This window comes from Bacillus rossius, chromosome 1 (assembly GCF_032445375.1).
Source record: "Bacillus rossius redtenbacheri isolate Brsri chromosome 1, Brsri_v3, whole genome shotgun sequence".
Classification (NCBI taxonomy): Eukaryota; Metazoa; Arthropoda; class Insecta; order Phasmatodea; family Bacillidae; genus Bacillus; species Bacillus rossius.
Genome location: NC_086330.1, coordinates 51,507,468 through 51,529,084, shown reverse-complemented (window position 1 = coordinate 51,529,084; position 21,617 = coordinate 51,507,468). Strand labels below are relative to the sequence as shown.

Sequence of the window (21,617 nt, the reverse complement as noted above, 5' to 3'; positions counted from 1 at the left end):
TCATGATTCATGAGAAAGCAACCATAGTTAGAAGTTCAGCATTCTCAGGCAAACGAGATCTTCTCCGGTCACTGACAATGACAGAATACTTTGAAAATGACCCTTCAGTGTCAACATTTGATGTTGGTATCCACATTAATTTGAGTGCAGCAGCAGCAGCAGCAGCAGCAGCAGCAGCAGCAAACTCAGGAAAGTCACATTTCAGTTGACACAAGAGGTTCACTATGTCTGCACTGGCTGTGTGTGGTTTTTGTAGTTCACTGTTTACAAGCTTTTGAAGGGCCATATAACCTGCTGCTATTGCAGTTCTTGGCACATTTTGTAGGAAAGGTAGGGTATTAACCATTTTTGAGAACTTTTAGTCTTCTATGCTGACATTCCCAATATTTTTGGGGTTCAGCAGGGCATCAGTATCATGAAAAAGTGCATGAGAAGGATCACTTGAGACAAAATCATGTAGCTTAAGTAAGCTAAGCTGTAATGTCTGTTTGAACTGTTATTTCAAGGCTGCAGACTGAACACTTTTCATTTTTCTCAGTAACTCTTCAACAGCCTCTGGAAAAATTCCTTTTGTTAAAACTTCCAATGAAATTTGAAGCTTCTGAAGCTTTGAATAGAGGAGGTGGGCAGTTGGGTAGGAGGATCCCTCCATAAAGTTTATTGTATCAACAAAGCAGGCACAATTTTCAGTGACAAACACACACTGAGCTTCAAGGGCTTGTATCTCAGTTTCTTGCAGTCCCTTTATGAATTTCACACCAGCATTATTTTCTTCACTCAATTGTTCGAAGAAGCTAACAATGTTATGCAGGTGATCAGCCAGGTAGAAAACAGCATGAAACCACGTGTTCCATCGTGTCACAATGGGCATTGGAAACATCTTCACGTTATCTTTTCCATTCTTGTCCCTCAAAAAGTTGAGGTAGGCATGCCGTCTCTTTTGTGTGTTCAAAAAAGCATTTTTTACCTTGATCACAAAGAGGTTTAAATCCTCCAAACTGTTCTGCCAGATCTGCCCTACCAGATTGATTTTATGTGCCCAGCACTGCATGTGTTACACATGTTCACCAAATATACCTTTCAAAGTGCTTGCAGATCTGGTCATATATCTAGCACCTTCAGTTACAAATGCAACTATGTTTTCTTCTTTGATTTCATACTTGGTGCATATGTCAATCACAGCTTTCGAGCAGTTGACAGTATTAGCAGCTTTAAGTAGGCCTACACATGAAGCTCCAAGTAAAATGCTATGTTCTGCCCCTGGTTGCAATATCTGGAAAAGAATATTGAACACACAGTTATTTGCTTTATCTGTGGTGTCATCTGCCATAATTACGACTTTCTGGTCTGCCACTTTTTCTCTGATCTATGCCTCTTTCTTTTCCCCTAAAAGAGGAATATATTTTTTTCTTACCCAGTCTGCACAAGGTATATCACCAGCACCACTGACATGTTTTGCTAGCCATTCCTTAAGTTTGCAGTTGTCCAGTTTCTCAACAGGAATTACAGCCGAAATCAATGTTTCAACTGTTTCCAGTACAAATTCATCTTTTTGTTCCTTGGCTCGTTTTAGCACTGGCCCTGCCTCATTAATTTAAAGCTGCCGTTTTGAAGTTTGTTGCCTTTGCTTCCCATTTTTGTGTCTCTCTGACTGAATGTGTTTGTTTGATGTATCTTTCCTTTCCAACTCTAAACGACAGTCGCAAAATTTACACATCAATATTTTACTACCACTCACATAAAACCCTTCTTTTGAAAATTCTGCTGCATGTGCAGCCACTGTTGGTTTATTTTTAGGCATATTTTGGTTTGTTACACAATTTGCTAACCTTTTCCTAAGACAGCAACACAGAAAAAAAAAATCCACAGAAACTTAACGAACGTAAAAAGATTTAAAATGTAATCAAAATGTAACTCAATTTATGTTGCAACACGGTAAATACGTCACGGACGCTGTAAAATGCATTTTTTTTTTGTTTACGAAAATAATGTTGTTTGATGAAATCATGCCAATACACAAAACATTAATATTCCTTTTTTCTTAACACATGCGATGCATGCTGTACTTCCTCAAGATTTTAAAGTTTCGGGTGCTGCGGTACTTTTATTTAGTCAGAAAACGATAAATTTTTTCCTGGCTTTTAAATTACGTTATAAAACACGCACGCGGAAATCACGCTCAACACAAGTGCGTTTGCTTCGTGTTGGCTAACGGTGTTATAACGATTCGTTATATGAAATAAAAAGATTTTCTTTCTTTTTCATTTGAGAGTTTTATTGTCTGAAAGACGAAACAACTGAATCCAATCACTTTTAATATTTTGCTCACTCATTCAACACGTATATCCGCCGGTCGAGAAATGCTCGCCGCTCGGGCGATGAAAATTAACGAAAACAAATGTAGCTTAAGTCCTTCAGTAACATCTTACTGTAAGTACACGAAATTAGTGCGGCCTCAAACATGACCACACCCAGCGAAAATGAATTTCGCCACGAGCGAAACGCCAACGTTGGTAGCCGCAATTTCTAATTAAGAAAAAATGTCCGCAAAGTTTCAAAACAATGAATGATTAAACGGCATGCTCAAGCTACTGACGTTAAATTTTCTCTTCTACTATTACTACATAATTTGCGAGAAGCCACCGAACTCGCCCTCCTGGTGCAGCGATCAACAAACGACTGGTGAGATCATGGCACTGTGTCCTTCACGCAGGGAGGGCAGTCATATGACCTCACCGACCAATCACACACACGCTTCATTCACACTACAAATCACAAGCCAATAGGAATATGCGACATACATTGAAAACAGTTTTCTATACACAGAGCCAGGGACTTTACATTCTCGTTCTCTCTCCCACACCGTGAAACAGCAGTTATCACTCAGTTCCCACGACCAGTGGCGAATCCCATCTTTTGTCTCACTCTTACTGGAGAATCACTGTTTCGTTCTTACTCGCACTTACAGGCCTCTTATGACTCTCTCGTTTTACACATCACCCCAGACACAGTCCCTTGTTCTAGAATTATTATGCAACACGTTAATGAAAATTAAAAACAGCAATCATAATACAAATTACTTAATTACTTGACAAAATTCAACTTATTTATAAAAACCTGAAAAAGTAGGCCAAAACAGACAAAAATCTAGTACAGCGACTTATTTGGGAATACATAATTACATAAAAAATGGTAATGATTTAAAATGTTTGTTAAAATACAAGGTACCCTCTTAAAACACACAAGAAGTGCCAATATCAATCCTAAAATACATAAAAACTGTAAAAATATTCTTAGCCAGACTTTTTAAGAAATGTTTACATTCATGAAAATAGTTTAAACGAAAAATATTTAGCTAGGAGGGCAGGGGTCATGCAACGTTACAGTGTCTATTTACAATCTTCGTACAATAGCGGCACTGTTTTTATAACATGTGTATATAACCAAAAACGAAAAAAAAATTATCATCTGTGTAAAAACTATGAAATATTAAAGTCTTCTGTTAGATTTATATATTGCAAAAGTGTGTTTGAAACGCCTACAAAGATAGTTGTTTCAAGAAACTACATAAACACGAATGTCATCTAACTGGCGATGTTATTGTTATGTCTTTTGTGTTCATATGGTACGTAATCTATTTTTCGCGTTTTGGTGGTGTTAACACTCAATATCGTTTTATTTCGCGTGCGCGAAAAAATCGCGGCTCTAGCAATTACACACTTACCCTCCCGTACTCTGCTGTGAAGAACTTGGCAATCTCTTGCCGCTGCTCGTTTGAACGATGTGTTAAAATGTCTATTATTGCCTGCTCGTCAGTTCCAAAGCCTTTCATTGCTGTTCGTAGAGCGACTCCATCTTCAGATGCATTGAATCCCGGTGCAGGGCGAACAGTCGGTTCAGGCTGGAAAACAGACAGTAACTGCAATATACGGTAACTGCAACCACATTTAGTTTCCTCTCCATATATTCTATAGTAACTTGAAATATTATAACTAATAACCAACGCTACTAGGTTTTTGCGTACCAGTCATATGCTGTAATTGAACATTTTAAAGAGCTCATATAAATAGGTATATTGTGTTATGGTGTACCTAAAATTTCAGAATGTACTTAATAAATTTTGGGATGTCTAGAGAAAATTAAAAACAACTTTACTGCTCAAAACCCTTGTTTGAGATGACAAAGTTACTGAAATAAGAAATGGATACCATGCAGAGTAAACCTACCTTTAACTGTAACTTCTTAATATTCATACTCATGCACACAGTAGCGGTTAATGAATTCAAAACATCCGTTAAAATTGTTGGGCCCCCGCCTCTAATTTTTATCTACTCTGTTCTGGTATCCCTTTAAAAATAATTTCTAATATTTTGTTATTAATTTTGTTCACTTTTAAAATGTCTAAAAGTTTATTTGGTTAAAACATATACAATTAATTGCTGTACCATAAGTTTCGCTAGGTTGTTGAAAACTATTGTTAGGGTATACGTGGGCTGTGTTTGTGGTCAGTTGTAATACCATTTATTTTTGGTTGTTGCATCATCGCTTCGGAGGTATACACGCATTGGCAGACCCATGAGGAGTATGCAAGCCAGCGGCAGTGACTAGGAGTTTAAATTGGGCGCTCAGCAACAACTGGTGAGAAGACGGTCATGCCAGCAATGCAGCAAGCCCTAGGCTCATGGCTCGTGAGTGCACCACTGGTAGCACTACTTCTACTGAGAGCAGAGAAACCAAAATCTTCACAAAGCCTGCAAGGCCAGCGAGTGCACAAGTAAAGTCCACTCCAAATATTTTTTGGACAATATCCCTGTCAAGCTTTTGGAAGTGTGCCAAGCAGTTGAGAACAATTTCAATAACACCTTAGCCTTTTTTTTTTTAAAGAACTGTGTCTGCTAGTTTGGTGTGAAATTAATCACACATTTGCAGTAGCACACATTTCAAAAATTGGAAATAATTCTCCTCCCTCCCTCTCTCCCCAACAGTTTGGATACTAGCATCCTGTGTAAGTCAGAATTGAGTTGTTTTGTCTCCAGTGCACGAGACACGCCAGGTATATTAGACATTTCAGTATACTTGCACAGTGCAAGAAATACTGATAAGCAGTGACCTTGAAAGTGCCCGATAACCTTGTGTGCCATCAGTGAACTTTGCATCACAGCTGATTTTTCAGGACACATGATAATTTTCCTAACAAGTCTGGCTTAACAGAACTGAATCACCTTTTGTATTTCCAGGCATTTAGGACATTAAGTATGTGAATGGTCTCTGGATGTAAAAAAAAGTTTAAGTTTGGAACTAAGTTATGAACTCATTCCACTTTGCTAGAGGTCTGCAAACACATGTAAAAGCTACGTACTTTTTTTTTTACTTTCTGCGTAATTTGAAGCTTACATTTTAACTGGTTCGTCCAATCAAAAGAACACTAAGCAAACTGTTGAATATGATTTATTTTGACAGATGTAACAGCTAAGCCTAGTAAACCAATGTGTTGCTGGGATGTAGTGATTATTTGTGTGTATTAAGTGCTCACGCGATGCTCGACGAGTGTAAACTGCACACAGCTGAGTGTTTACATACATTATTGGTATCTTAAACAGAGCTATTTTTATAACAATAGTTAACCTAAGCATCCTAGCAAGTAGCTGGTGCACACAATACTTATACGTACATACACACACAGCAGCATCTGCAACTTCTGCAATTAAAAAAAAAAAGACCTTCAAAATCATTCTATTGAAAGGCAGGAGATAAAGTTTGTTACATTACAATTATGTGCATAATGTTTACATATGAAGTGGTGTATTAACATCAATTTGTCATTATTGCCATGTTTACTATGTGTGTGGGTATCTGTTTTGATAGGCTACTACTTCTGTGAAGTAGCCTATGGTATTTTATTGCGTGAGTCCCCACTGTGCTTGCTCTAGTGACATCAATTTATGTTGAGTCTGAATAACATAGCCAAAACTGTTTTACAAGATATTGCCCTGATTGTTGTCACTGCCCTAATAATTCCTTAATACTAACTACACTTTCACCTTGTGGTTCACCAGAGAGCCTTAGGAATGTAACATAGCCGAGACCCTTTTAGGTAAATATTTACTTGGGCGGTATTTCCGAAAAAAAAAAGTGTTAAAAATCCGAAAATACCTTTATTTAATGCTCTTCAACTTCCTCTTTTCATTAAAAGTGGCGGAGGTAAGAAATTCCAAATACTTTAGGAGATATCGAATTTTTAAATTTCATCATATGTAGTCGAGCGGTATTTGCAAAAAAAATGTTAAAAATCCGAAAATACCTTTATCATATGCTCTTCAACTTCCTCTTTTCATTAAAAGCGGCGGAGATAAGAAATTCCAAATACTTTAGGAGATATGGAATTTTTTTAATTTTCAATACAAGACCTGTGGAACCATTCGAGCGGCGCCATTTTTGTTATTTTGCTGTGTGTTCGTGAATCGTGAATGCGTAATTAATAAAATGGTTGATTAGGTCAGGTCAGTTACATTATTAATACTTTCAAACTAAGCCGACATTAAAAATTATTTTGTGAATTAATTTTAATGGCTGTTTAGTTTTAAAATATTTATAATGTAACTGACCTGAACAAACAAACCCGGACAGAGGGTGAACAGTAAACTAAAATGGTCGATTAGGTAATGTCAGTTACATTATAAATACTTTCAAACTAAGGTGATATTAAAAATAATGTGAATTAATTTTAATTATTCTTTAGTTTTAAATTATTTATAATGCAACTGACCTTACCTAACAAACCCGTTACAAAGGATGTACAGTAACAACTCACGTAAATTTTTTTGTTACTTATTACTTGTGCAACAATATCAAAATATCAAATAAGACTTTAAAATTAGAAACGTTAAAAACTCGCCTAAGTTGGAGGCGGTAATTAAACACCGTTTTAAACAATAATTGAACTAAATAATCACGTATTAGTTCATTTGAATTCTGGCCTATCACGAACAATCACGTGACATCATTATCCAATAAAATGATACTCGTACGTAAACAAGAAACAATGGTGCACGCACGCCACAGGAATGCCCTGGTTTTGTGCTGAAATTTAAAAATTCGATATCTCCTAAAGTATTTGGAATTTCTAATCTCCGCCGCTTTTAATGAAAAGAGGAAGTTGAAGAGCATATAATAAAGGTATTTTCGGATTTTTAACATTTTTTTTCGGAAATACCGCTCAACTACATATGAAGAAATTTAAAAATTCGATATCTCCTAAAGTATTTGGAATTTTTAATCTCCGCCGCTTTTAATGAAAAGAGGAAGTTGAAGAGCATTAAATAAAGGTATTTTCGGATTTTTAACATTTTTTTCCAGAAATACCGCCCAAGTAAATATTTACCCCATTTTAAAAAGAACACTTTTGGAATTTTAATTCAATAATTTTTTTAAAATGGAAAAGCAGTTACTCTAGAATTTGGTAAATATTTACTTGGGCGGTATTTCCGAAAAAAAATGTTAAAAATCCGAAAATACCTTTATTTTATGCTCTTCAACTTCCTCTTTTCATTAAAAGTGGCGGAGGTAAGAAATTCCAAATACTTTAGGAGATATCGAATTTTTAAATTTCATCATATGTAGTTGAGCGGTATTTGCGAAAATAAATGTTAAAAATCCGAAAATACCTTTATCATATGCTCTTCAACTTCCTCTTTTCATTAAAAGCGGCGGAGATAAGAAATTCCAAATACTTTAGGAGATATCGAATTTTTTAATTTTTCAATACAATACCTGTGGAACCATTCGAGCGGCGCCATTTTTGTTATTTTGCCGTGTGTTCGTGAATACGTGAATCGTGAATGCGTAATTAATAAAATGGTTGATTAGGTCAGGTCAGTTACATTATTAATACTTTCAAACTAAGCCGACATTAAAAATTATTTTGTGAATTAATTTTAATGGCTGTTTAGTTTTAAAATATTTATAATGTAACTGACCTGACCAAACAAACCCGGACAGAGGGTGAACAGTAAACTAAAATGGTCGATTAGGTCAGGTCAGTTACATTATAAATACTTTCAAACTAAGGTGATATTAAAAATAATGTGAATTAATTTTAATTATTCTTTAGTTTTAAATTATTTATAATGTAACTGACCTTACCTAACAAACCCGTAACAAAGGATGTACAGTAACAACCTACGTAATTTTTTTTGTTACTTATTACTTGCGCAACAATATCAAAATAACAAATAAGACTTTAAAATTAGAAACGTTAAAAACTCGCTTAAGTTGGAGGCGGTAATTAAACACAGTTTTAAACAATAATTGAACTAAATAATCACGTATTAGTTCATTTGAATTCTGGCCTATCACGAACAATCACGTGACATCATTATCCAATAAAAAAATAGATACTCGTACGTAAACAAGAAACAATGGTGCACGCACGCCACAGGAATGCGCTGGTTTTGTGCTGAAATTTAAAAAAGTATTTGGAATTTCTAATCTCCGCCGCTTTTAATGAAAAGAGGAATTTGAAGAGCATATAATAAAGGTATTTTCGGATTTTTAACATTTTTTTTCGCAAATACCGCTCAACTACATATGAAGAAATTTAAAAATTCGATATCTCCTAAAGTATTTGGAATTTCTAATCTCCGCCGATTTTAATGAAAAGAGGAAGTTGAAGAGCATAAAATAAAGGTATTTTCGGATTTTTAACATTTTTTTTCGGAAATACCGCACAAGTAAATATTTACCTAGAATTTCACCCAAAATATGTTTACTCACCAAATAATCAGTCATGACTGCAGCCAGATGAAAGAACGCTTGTTATCCGCAATCTCTTTGAAGGGATGACTTCAGTGTCCCTGCTGAAAGTCATTACATATGTTATGCAAAGCACTATTAAGATGTTTTAACTGGATTAAATTTACTAAATTTTTTAAAATAAATATCTTTTGAATATTGCAAGATATTTTTGGGTAATACCTAACATGCAAGTGTAGATTTAAGTTTAAATAAATTCTAAAAATCTAAAAACGGGTATTACTTTCTATACTTTTTCATGAATTTATCCAAGACATGATAGCAGTGATTACGTACGAATCCTGGATTAGGCAAACTGCGCCAGGTCAGCTTCGGAGAACTTAATGAGAAATCTGTATTTTATGTGATCCTAATGCATAATGCTGAAATACATTTTAAATGCAAAAGCTGAAAACAAAAGTGGGCGTGGTACAGTTCGTTTAAAACAAAACTAAAAATTTACAGCACTAGATAATAAACAAATAAAATGTAACGCCAAGTAACACATTAAACATACCAGTGCTTTGATTACACGTTTAGTATCTTCTTAGAACGTTTAATAGTGTTCAAAAATTTTCTTCGGCCGGGTACGGGTGACAGTGAGGCAAAAACAACACCATAGAAGAACATCACACTTTCATTTAAATTTAAACACGAGCGCTCTCAATTAGGAAAAATCTACACTTTACGAGAAAAGTATTTGAACATTTCAAAAGTTTACCGCTCGCTCAGTAGAAATAAATAACACAATTTTGCAATATTCAATAAATTTGTGATATTCTAGAGTTTTATAAAAGTCACTCAGGTATTTGTTCTGTATTGCATATCCAAAAGTAAATATACCAAAACCTATTCCACATTGTAAATAAAGTGGTTTTGTTTTGTATATTTTTTTCTTTATTTAAAATTCAACAAACCGATATAGGTATGTTTATTGGTAAAATGTAAAGAACGTCAGACGAACGCTTTTTATTTTGACGCCGACCGCCAATGCACCTCTATGTCGCATAGACCGCTATGCCTCATCAACGTATCACGAAGGGGTGTGCACCGAACGCGCTCGTGCGAGCACCAGAGTGAAGAAAGTGCAACGAGGCGAAACCAGGTAACAAGTGCTACGTCGGCGGAAGGATCCGGCCGGGTGTGGCATATCCCTCCGCCGAACTACAACAAATGTAATGTATGTAATTTTTTCCACAGGATATTATTAGACATTATTTTCATTATTTATACTTTATTTTCTCAGAAATTATGTTTCACCATGCGACTTGTCCCGAACCTGGCAGGTTCAGTTTCCCGCGAAAATCAGTCATTTCCGCGGGAGGGAGGGCGGGGGAGGGGGGTCGCGCGCGGTGAGAGCGGCAGTATCCTTCCGGAGCTCATAGAGGCCGGCAGCCTCTGCGCAACACGGGACCAGCAATTCTTACTTTCACTGATATGTAGTTTCAATAGTTCTAATTTTTCGCAAACCTTTTTCTTTCAGTTCCGTGGTCGGCCTCGACTTACCAAGTGGTATTTAACTTAATTATTCTGTGCTCCAAGACGAGCGTTCGTTGTAATACGTAAGTACTGTCTGTGAACTACAAGATGTTACTTCGGCGCCTCACGCGATAATCTAGCCAACCGACTAACTAGTTTCAGCCCGCACGGGGCAGCCAGTAGGCAACACGTACATTTAAACTTACTAACGCATCAATTTCTGGGACAGGCCTAAGAGTATCAGGTAGCGTCGCCGGAGTTACGGGCCTACGTGTTCTTAGCCCAGTGTATTACATAATTTGTAATTGTGCAGTGTAATTTTTAATCAGGCTTGTAGTATGTCATGTTGGGTTTGTTTTGTAATCACCGCATCGTGTCTAAGTGTATGACCTTACCGGGGAATAAAATCGTGAGCCGCCACTGAGAAAGTGGTCGCGCGTGTGACAATTCAATTCGGGACAACCGTTACGGCCAGGACGGGCAGCACTATGTATAGGGCTGTGCCGTAATAAATTAATCAGACATCAGTTGGTCTTTTCTTGATATTTTCAGGCGTCCCAAGTGGCCTAAACAGCTCGGGGGGCCCTACTGTGTCGAACCACTACCTCTAACCACAAGGCCGAACCTACACTGAGATTTCAAACAATACTAAAACTACGTAAATTTTAATAGAGGTAGCGGGGTTCGCGTCAAAATGGCGCTCAACTAGTGTGGCTTTTTAATAACTTACTTTCAAATTTCTTTTTTTTTTTAACTACATTGTGTGTCTAAATTATGGAAGCAGCAAGGGCTCGTGTAGGAACAGAGGAATTGCGCGGGAACAGCCTCGAAGCGCAGACGAGCAAGGGAGCAGGCGCCGGCATTAGGCGTGCATCAAGTTACGCGTCAGGCGTGACAACGGCGCGATAGGCACGCATCAAGTTACGCGCCAGGCGCGATAACGGCTGTGGAAGCGGAAGTCCGCGTGCCTCGCACAGAGATCGGGTGACGCAGCTGCGTCGCTGCCGCGCGCGTCGACATGAGCTGTGAAGGAGCCGCGAGGAAGGACAGTGGAGCAACAACATCACAAGTCACCATGGGTCACTGAAAATGAACGACTTCCAGGAGGCCTATGAGGCATGGGCAAGCGAGGGCTACCCATGCCCAGGGTACAACTGGGAGTACGAAGAACAGGACGAGTTGGAGGATGACGACACCGCAGCGGACACCGAGGGGCCGGAAGTAATCCGGACGCCGCTACGACTGCAGCACATAACACAGCCCACACTGCCGCTGCCACACGCGGCCAACCACCACGCCGCTGTAACAGCCATGACACCGCCCGCGTCACTGACAACCCAGACGTCCGTCCGCAACACGCCGCCGCCTCCGACGCCGCCCCTGCCATATGGGGTGGAGACGCCGAGCGGAAAGACATCGCCGCAGACGGAGGAAGCCGCACCCGTCCAGCCCCTGTGGTACAATTGGCACGCAGGGACCGGCTGGACATGTCAGGCCGGCCCAAACACGCCGCCTCCAACGCCGCCCCCTGTTGCCGCACAGGTGGCAATCGAGCCAACAGAGACAGTCACAGGGAGATGCAGCCTGGCAGGCAGCCAGGTCACGGATCACACGCAACGCCACTGCAGATCCAATGCACCACCTCTGGCACCACCGACGACGCCGCCCCCAGCCACTGAGAGAGTGACTGGCATGGCCGTGCATACCGAGAGAGTCACAGGGAGAGGCAGCCTGGCAGGCAGCCAGGTCACGGATCACACGCAGCGCCACTGCGGATCCAACGCACCACCTCCGGCACCACTGACGACGCCGCCCCTGGCCACTGCACGACCTAATGTAATTACACATTTCCATGTTTTAGCAACAGTATGTTAAAATATCGAGTTTTATATTAGAGGTATAAATGTGATGGGAGCTGGCATCAAGAAAGAATTTTTTAGACAACTTAGAAATTTTTTTAATACACACAGTTAAGAATAAATCACCATTTTTTTTTTAGTATGAAATGATAAAATACACAGTAAAATACATTTTTTGTTTTTCCAGATTATATTTTGCACATTCATTTTTGTACATATACATTTTACATATCTGGGTAGTAGATACAATGTTTATTTTTCTATTTTTTTTCAAAGTGATTTTACATAATTTTTTCCACAAAAGTTTACAATAATATTACGTTTTATTTCACAGAGAGATTTTAAAATAAATTTTTTTTCTACAAAACTTTTTCATTACATTTACTCTGAAAAAGTTGCCTGTGTTTACTACACTGAGAGAGTTTATCACCTTTACCTACATACAGCAAAAAAAAATTATATCAGATTAAAATAAAAAAAAATGAAAAAAAAAATTAGAAGTTCAGTTTATTCTTTATTTATTTCTAAAACCAGTTGAGTATTGAGATGCTGCAGTAGTGAAAAGTCAAATACAGACATTCTTATATTGTGGCAAAGGTCGCAAAGGTCTCGGGCACATATTCATGTTTCTATATGTACCCATTCCTCGACGTTTTGCTTGATTTCTCACATTTGTATGGCCCCGTCTAACTATTTTACAAATCGCGTCGAATCTTTTGGACAAATAATTTCGTTTTTTAAAGCGACGGTATCACTTTTGAATTTTGTTATGATGCTCTCGGGTGAAGTTATGTTTTTCATTTCATCCAACGAACACAGAAACTTCACTTCTGGTCGACACATAATTGACTGTGCAGGCGCTGCTCACAGTCTTTGACTTTAACCGAAGCTCCTTCGTCAAACAGGTTATTTTGAATATGGAAATGTATGTTGCTAGTAGTACACATCTCGACATGATTCACGGCCTCTTCACCGCCTGGTTGCTCGTAAATGTATGTCACTGGATATAGCATGGAAATTTTACATTGGAAAACTTGCGATGGGCTGAACATTACGGACTGAAGTCCGTTATGCTTGTCCATTGTAGTGTACATAATTGGTGTAGGCCTAGACTCTTTGAAAAGTGTGCACTGGGACATCCTACATTTTGCGATTTACACCTGACTTCCACGAAATGCACGTCCGGTGATTCGAACCATTACATCGCTCCAATCAGTGGAGTACTCTTTTCGAATCCGAACGATGCTGTTCTTAATAAAACGTGTCGCGCCCTCGCATTTACACCGATTCTTCTCGGCTTTGAGTACACAGGTCCTCTAGAGTACATGGTAGTACACCATTTGGGCGGAGGTAATATACATAGCAATTTTATGACTTAAGTTATATGGTCTATCTTGCACAAAGTCATCTCATAAAAGGGATCGGTAAATATTATCGTTTGAACCTTTCCTTTACAAAATTGAGTTTAACACCGTTTGAATTCCATTACGCTAGGTAGGTACTCGTCTATGACAGACAATTAATTCACTGTAAATACTAATGTCCTCAGTTTGATGGTGGCCTAGGTTTTCCTCACATGTGATGGTGTCTTCGTCACTTTCCAAGACGCTATTTGAACTGCGCCACAACGGAAGCGTTACGCCGATGAAGGCGGAGCGGGTCTGTGGCTGGTAAGAGGCCTGATGTAGCCCGTCGGTTGTAGCCAAATGTTGTTGGTTGATACGTGGAGCTGTTGTTGATGAACTGTCAGCTTATGTGGGTTCTGCACGGGGCTCGATGCCGGTCGTGGGTGCTGGACTAGGCGCCTGGTTGGAGGCAGACGTGGATGCTGAACTAGGCCTGCCACTGTTAAGGCATAATATTATGAGATGTAAAAGCTGTCTCGTAGCTAAGTCTTCGTCAGTATCTTGACCGGATGACACTGTGAGAATTGAACAAGCCCGACTGAATGCAGGAAGTCAACTGTTCGTTGTGAGAGTCAGGCTAAGTCGGGTTGTCGGTTGAGTGATCCAGCTAAGTCCAGCTGTGCGCACAAAGTCAAAGTCCGACTATATGCACCTACTGAGCTGATGCAGGTATAGGCAAGGATTTCGCTCTGCGGTAAATGCAGGTAACTGAAGGCTCCAGGGTCATCGGTCCGGTCTTTCTAGCCTAAAAGGTGGGTGAGGGGGGTAGTGGGTCAGAAAATTCGGTGGGAATGTCGAATTGAGAGAGGGATGGGGAGGGGTGGACAATTTCTCAGTGAAAAAGGGGAGGGGAAGTGGTAGGGGCTGTATTGCGAGAAAAATGTTTTTTAGAGAATGATGGGAGGGGGGTAGGAGGTGGAGGGGGAAAATTAAATTTTTTTTTGGGAAAGGGGGACGGGAGTGGTTAAGAGGGGGTGGTGATAGGAGGGGGAGTGGATAGGTGGGGAAGGAATAAAAGGGGGAAGGGTAGTGCATATATACAATGGTATTAGGGGTGGGGGGTCAGTCTGCCAGCAGCCACCATAGGGGAAGGATCGGTCACCATTTTTTATTTTTGCTCTCACCGAGTTCGAACCAAGGACTCCATGACGTAAGTGCCTTTAAAAAAAATTCATTAAAATTTAATTTTTTATAAAATGTTATTTTTTTTCAAATTTTTTCTGATAATAATTATAAATTTTCAAGTTGGCGACCGTAAAAAAAATTGCAATGGAGATATAATTCAAAATGGCGAAAAGTTCTAGTAAACAAAATGGCGGATCCAAGATGGCGGCCAGAGTCAAGGTCAAGGTCAAATATCATCAAAGATGGCCATCGTGACATTACAATCCAAGATGGCGACCATAACGAAAAGTGCAACCGCGTCATAATCCAAGATGATGGTCTGCACCGGCAACGCACCGAGAACGCAGTTCCAGTACTTGTCAATATATACTACGAGAGAGAAACGGAAAAATTAGCCAAAACCAGCTAGTCATAATGTGTTGGCAAGGAATGTCGTATAGTTAAGGAGTGTAAGCAGTAATTATAGAATGGACTGCTATTCACTGGTCTTGTACACATTATTATAATTTTTTTAATTTTTTTTTTGTTCAGGAATTGTTGTACTGCCAAAATAAAGTTTTGTTGTCATTGTTAGCTGTCAGTTCCTGTGTTTGATGTGAAAACATCTTAGCTCCCGGTGTACGGTACCTATTTGGTAAAGTAATTTCGTGGAAAAAGGAACGGATATAGATGAACGGAAATATGTCACAAAGATGGCGGACCCACATGCAGCTACATCAATCAATAGATGTCACTTTTGTAAACATTATTGTACATACCAATCATATTAGTGTACCAAAATAAACTTTATGATAGTGAAACTACCCACGAGTATATTTGGTAAACTAAAATAGTCATAACAAAAAAAAGTGTGTTGTCTGTAAAGTCGGTTTACAGACGATAATTTTACGTGATAACGTCATAAGAAAACATTGATGAAAAGTTGCATACTTTTAAATTTTCAAATATTATTTACAGTTTTTGAAAATTTAATTTAAATTATTTGTTTAAATATAATCACAAACAATTAGTTAAAAAGCCCGCCTTAACATGTATGATATTTTAGAAGATTTTCTAGGACAGTGGTTGGCCGGTTCTTACACGCTCGGCTCAGACGGAATGTGACACTTTTTAGTGCGTGCAGCCGGCGTTCATCGATTTATAAGACGTTATCACGTCAATAATCCCAAGTTTTAAATAACTTAAGAAAGCTGCATTACAATGAAAATAACACAAATTCTCCCTACCGACTCGCTAAAGACCCGATGGCGCATTTGTATTATGTACACTTGTTAATTTCAAGGGATGTGATTCAAATCTTGTCACTGTATTAAAAAAAAAACTTTTTAATAACATTATAATTTATTAAATAATAATAATGTTGAATCAGCTCAATAAGGTTAAGGTTTGTTTGTAGGAAGTATTTACAGAATGATTTCAAACTTTTAAGCAAAATAAAATATACAAACATATACTTAATGTTATAATATGTTTTTTAAATTGATTCAGGTTAATATTTTAGTAATGCCATATAGGTATAACTTCTAAGGTTTGTGAAATCTTTATAATATTAATAAGATGGGTAGTATTTTTATAATATTTCTTGTTGACAATAAGTCCAAATCTGGGATCCAATGAAATGCAATCTTTATTTCGAAAAATAATTCAAAGATAGCACCACGTTAAGATTGCTTTAGAGAACCAACAAAATGTTAAATATCTTTGACGCTTTGTTCGTTCTCACACAATTTTCCTGGCTAATAAATTATAGGTATTTTTAAAGTTTCTCTTAAATCTGATGATATTAAAGTTTACAAAATGTATTCCAGAATATTTTCACTACTATAAATATTATGTTGGCTTACCAATACACTTATAACATCTCCCGATGTTCGCGTAACATGCATTCGTGCATTTTGCCACACATGGGTCCGCCATCTTGAAGACTTCGGTTCGTGACTATAGTAGGTTTCTTCGTGCATGCGCATTGGAATTTCACCCATCAAATTAGCATAGTGTAATACGCGCTAATTTCACTGCATTTTTGGTGCTCATTAAAATTACACCCTCAAACTCCTCTAAAGAAATATTACCTAAAAAACGCAGGAAATGATAATTTCGGTCCAGGGGGAAATGTCTTACCTATGTTTTTTGCTGGGACATTTACATGCAACGAGTTCAGTACTCCTGTTGTTCGGCTATTCCTGAGAAATAAATAGTAGGCCTATCATACTGTTAAGCATATTACATATGTAATTATAGTTATAAGAAACATTTTTTTTGGTATTACAGAATAATTCAATTGTATAACGTAATTTTAAGGAAATGTCATTCAGTGAGCCTAACAGCTAGTGCGAATATAAAAGCATGACATGACGCGATGCATTTCTTCGCATGCTGAGTGGCGTTGCATCATTCTTATGAACGATGACATGAAAAAAAAACTAAACAGACGGCAGTAACCAGCCCTACCATTATAGCTGAGTCACGGTGACCATGGATTCTGAGAGAGATTAAGATAGCTAGGAAAAAAAACGCGGAGGAAGGTGCGGTTTTGAAACGTAGTACAAGCTTGGTAATGAGTTATATAAGCTTGAGGCGGACTGCAGCAAGCACGAAGTGTTGTTCGACGCAGTCCGAGCATCTGTTCAGGTAAGCCACAAGCGTTCAGCACTGCGCTGTTTTTGTTTGGATGTCACTCACTGAACTCTACGTTCTGCTGACAATGAAGCACTAGGAATTTACATGATGCAGACAGATATTTTTATTTGTGTTTAGCCGATAAATCTATTTTTTTTGTTTCATGAAATAAAAACAGGGTCTAAAAGAATGGATTACTGAAATCAAAAGTCAGAAAATAAGCATTGCGTGCTTCTGTTTTATTTTTTTAAAATTTATATAGCACATTTCAGTTGACTTTACATAATACAATTCTTGAAAAGAAAAGTAAATAAACAATGTTGTTGTGTACATGAAACAAAATTATCTTATCTTATATCTACTGATAAAACGCCAAGGTTTTTAGCCTAATATCTGAAGGAAAATATGTATGTATGTATGTATATATGAATGTATGTATGTATGCAATGCATGTATATACATATGTATGTGTGTACAACCAGTGGCGTAGCCAGGTTTCGTGTATGGGGGGGGGGGGGAGTGGTGGTTAAGAAGCATGGTCTCCCCCCCCCACTATTAAAAAGGTGGAATCCGGGGGTCCACCCCCGGAAAAAATTTAGATTTTAAGGTGTAAAATAGTGCTATTTTAGCAGTTTTCGGTACTTAACTTTAAATATTGTAATGGTAAAAATAATATTAATTTTTTAATAAAAAAATTGAGTGATGAAGTAAGAAATTAATTAAAGATATTTTTATCTATCCAAGTGCCTTGTTTACGTCCACTCAAAATCATAAATCATGCTCGAAGCTCGACAATACAAAAAAAAAAAAAGGAATAAAAAGGTTTGGGTTTAGGCAGAACTGATCTATTCCCGGAAACAATTAGCTTTAGCTTGAAGAGCTACATGACACCATGCTGTCGTCTCAATTCTATATACACACACAGCGATCCTTACACTTTTGGAAGCCCAGTCAACACCTGCTTATAATTACCGCGCTGGTTAAATACAGTAGGTGTAAGATATTTGAAAGCTTGGGACCCGTCACGGCGTCACAACCTTATAGCTTCTGCTCGCGACAGGGTTGGGGAAGGGAAAGAGAATAGAATAGGTAGGGCTCGCTTACTCTTCCCCTCCAGTGCAGTGGCCGGTGATAGCAGTAAGACACCCAGGCTGTTAGCTAACCTGCTTTCAGATACGAAAAATTAATTGGTGCTAAAGGGGGGGGGGGGTAGAACCCCTAAACCCCCCCCCCTGGCCCCTGGGTACAACCACTTTATTTTAATTCTTGACAAAAGTTTTATCGTTATTCAGATCTTAAATTGAATTTAGAAATTTTTTTCATATGTCATATTTTTAATGTGATTCATGGGATGAAAGTTATTGTGGTAGAACCATTGTTTATTAACCAATCATTACAAAATAAACAAAATGAAACACTGGAAAATAGTTGGATATTAAATTACGTCTAAATCGGCTGATGGAGAGAGAGAAAGAGAGAGAGAAAGAGATAGAGATAAAAAGAGAAAGAGATAAAAAGAGAGAGAGAGTGTGATAGAGAAGGGGAGCGAGAGAGACTGGTCTACCAGGGTCTTCATTGACTCCCGGTAGGTTTTTTATTTGCTCTTCAACAACACGAGAGTACATGGACACAGCAAATGAAACTTGCAGCAAATAAGATAACAAGCGATTGCTTTACGTTCACATAACGGTAGAAAGAGAGACAAAGTATAAATGTCGAGACAAAAACGAATGAGGATATATTTCGAGAACATTATTACATAAAATGAATTTAATGCTTACAAAAATTAATCAACATACTTTAAGTATATATGGTGCACATTTCACTCAGTATGAAAATACGTAACTGCTTAATTATCGCAGTGAAAGCATTTCAATGCCAGGTTGTAATAAACAGGATTCCATATTTCAAAATTTAACATAAGTAGTATACCTAGTACCTGGATGACCGAGCTTGGCTCGGTATTTTTTTTTGTTGGTAAATTGTGTTTTTTAGAAATTATATTTAAATACGTATTACATACTGATGAAATGATGAAATATGAATGATATTTTTCGATCTTACCGACATAATAATAAAAAATATGAACTGGTTATTTAAATAAAAAATCACGAGTGCAATTAGTTTAATATTTTATTAGAAACAAATACTTAATTTTTTACAGTTTATCAATCAAATACGTAAGTATATATAAGTAGTATGTAAATGACGGTCCTGCGCCAGGGTCCAGGGTGTGGAGCCTGTGGGCCCGACCGCCATCTTGGATTGTGACGTCACGGAGGCCATCTTGGATAGTTGTGACCTTGACCTTTGACCTTGACCTTGACATTTGACCTTCAAAATGTGTCAAAATCGTCCAAAATTGGGCAAAATTTACCCAAAATTCCTTAAAATTTCTATTTATGTGGAAAAAAATTCCGCCAAAAAATCTCAAAAAATTCCACAATTCAAAAATTAGGATTTCGAAAATCCTCAAAAGCCGTTTTGCCCTAGAAAGAACCCAAACTCCTGAAAGTGGCTTAAGCATCCTTAGAGCTAGCCGCTTTAAGTCGCCAAGGTCATGACCTTGAAAATTAGGATGCCATGGCAGCCATTTTGAATTATGACGTCAACGTTGCAATTTCCGTTACGGCCGCCATCTTTAACTTTTTTATTTATTATCCGATTTCAACGAAAAAAAATTAAAAATTATAAAAAAAAATTAAATAAAAAATTTTTAATAAATTATTTATAAAAAACATACTTTTACGACACTAAGTTTGGAGACCTCGGTTCGAACCCGGTGAAGTCAAAAAAAAAATTAAAAATGACGACAGGTCCTTCCCCCTAGGTGGCTGCTGGCAGACTGACCCCCACCACTTTTACCAATGCACATATACCATCAGGTAGTATGAGGTCATGTCCGCCATCTTGTCTTCGATGCTGGAAGCCATCATCATTGTATCGTCGGCTAGAGTGCGCTGATGACATGTTAGTTTAGTTCTTATCCGCTAGAGTGCAATAATCAATTATTGCTGTGACACCTGCCAATACGTGTAAACCATTCATGACACCCATCACAGCGAAACTTTATACGAGATGGATTCTTCTTGCATTTACTCCGCTCATGTCTCCGTGCATCATGAGAAAATGCGAACGACATATCACAGTAGCTGCAAGGATACCGTGGTGATGAAGACGATCCTTTCAGACCCGAACCAGATGATGTTGTTGCAGCAGTTACACCATCTCCAGGCATACTCTTATGAACATCAATACATCGTTGTTGCACCGAAACCTTTACTTTCTGCCGCACAGCAGGACCTTTGCATGTCTTCATGTGCGTTTTCATATTATCTTGTCTTGCAAATTGCTTGTGACATTTCTCACAAACAAACATTTTACGATAAGGGTTCTTAGCGCATTATCTCCTCTCGTGTCGTCGAGTATTGCTGCTGTTTGTGAAAATCTTGTCACAGTATCAGCACCGATGTTCGTTAGTCGTTGTTGAATCACAAGTCATTGAAGTTTCCATCGAGGGCGAAACGAAGTTCGACGAGTTTTCCTGCGTAGTCAGCACCACCGGCATTAAAGTCTCTCCTGCTGACGGTATCGCGACTGTTGAAATCTCCTCTTTTGATGACGTCGTCTTTGCCGACGGGATCTGCACCTTCTCCACCGTAGCTGACGTCAGGGTTCCCGTAGACGATGGTGCGTCGTCCATCAAGTTCAGCGTTTTAGATGGTAAAGATGCCATCGAAGTCTCAAGAACAGGCAATTACACGACGTATGCACCTGATGAATCAAACTAGGTGATCCTTACACCGACGACGTCAGTAACAAACTGAGCGACCTGCTGTCCAGGACTCGCTTATATACACGCACCGGTTGGAATAATACTCTAGTCAAATCAAGAACCAATTAATATAATACTCGAGTCAAAACACCATTGAAAGAAGAAGCGCACCAAAATAAGGTAACGCATTTGGAAACAAATTCATCAAATGAAATGAACACGCAATGCACGCACTTGCAGCTTTCATCTCAAGGTATCATTTAAATTTCATTCAAGCGAAGTATAAAGCCAATGTCACATCATATTAACATCCTATTGGTCATACTATCCTCAAAATTTAACAGTCTTATAAATCACACCAGTTATAGAAGGACTGATAGTTTATAACACACATCATTTCAGCCATTGTTCTTTAACAAATTCGAATTTAAAAATGTAAAATGTAAGTACTTGTTAAGTTGAAGAACCAGGTACGTAAATATATTATATACTTTATGGACACTGTAGGCACAAAAACCCTGAAAGTACATATGTAGAATGATATTTAATAAAACTAATATTAAA

General features: G+C 38.1%; 2 protein-coding genes across 3 annotated transcripts in view; one reads left to right on the top strand and one right to left on the bottom strand.

Moving 5' to 3' along the window:
• LOC134535927 (annexin B10) overlaps nucleotides 1-9,443 on the bottom strand; it is a 99,884-nt gene extending 90,441 nt beyond the window's left edge. Inside the window, exons 1-3 of one of the 2 annotated variants that reach the window (XM_063375330.1) lie at nucleotides 9,308-9,443; nucleotides 8,773-8,855; nucleotides 3,725-3,901 (exon numbers count right to left, since the gene is read on the bottom strand). In XM_063375330.1, the coding sequence (XP_063231400.1) occupies nucleotides 3,725-3,901; nucleotides 8,773-8,787 (192 nt within the window). In that variant the 5' untranslated portion in view covers nucleotides 8,788-8,855; nucleotides 9,308-9,443. The remainder of the gene's footprint in view (nucleotides 1-3,724; nucleotides 3,902-8,772; nucleotides 8,856-9,307) is intronic. The other variant, XM_063375321.1, reaches the window with a different exon arrangement.
• A 7,749-nt stretch (nucleotides 9,444-17,192) lies between these two features.
• LOC134535896 (cytochrome P450 6j1-like) overlaps nucleotides 17,193-21,617 on the top strand; it is a 64,518-nt gene continuing 60,093 nt past the window's right edge. Inside the window, exon 1 of the mRNA XM_063375261.1 lies at nucleotides 17,193-17,290. The gene's annotated coding sequence lies outside the window, so the exon portion shown is untranslated. The remainder of the gene's footprint in view (nucleotides 17,291-21,617) is intronic.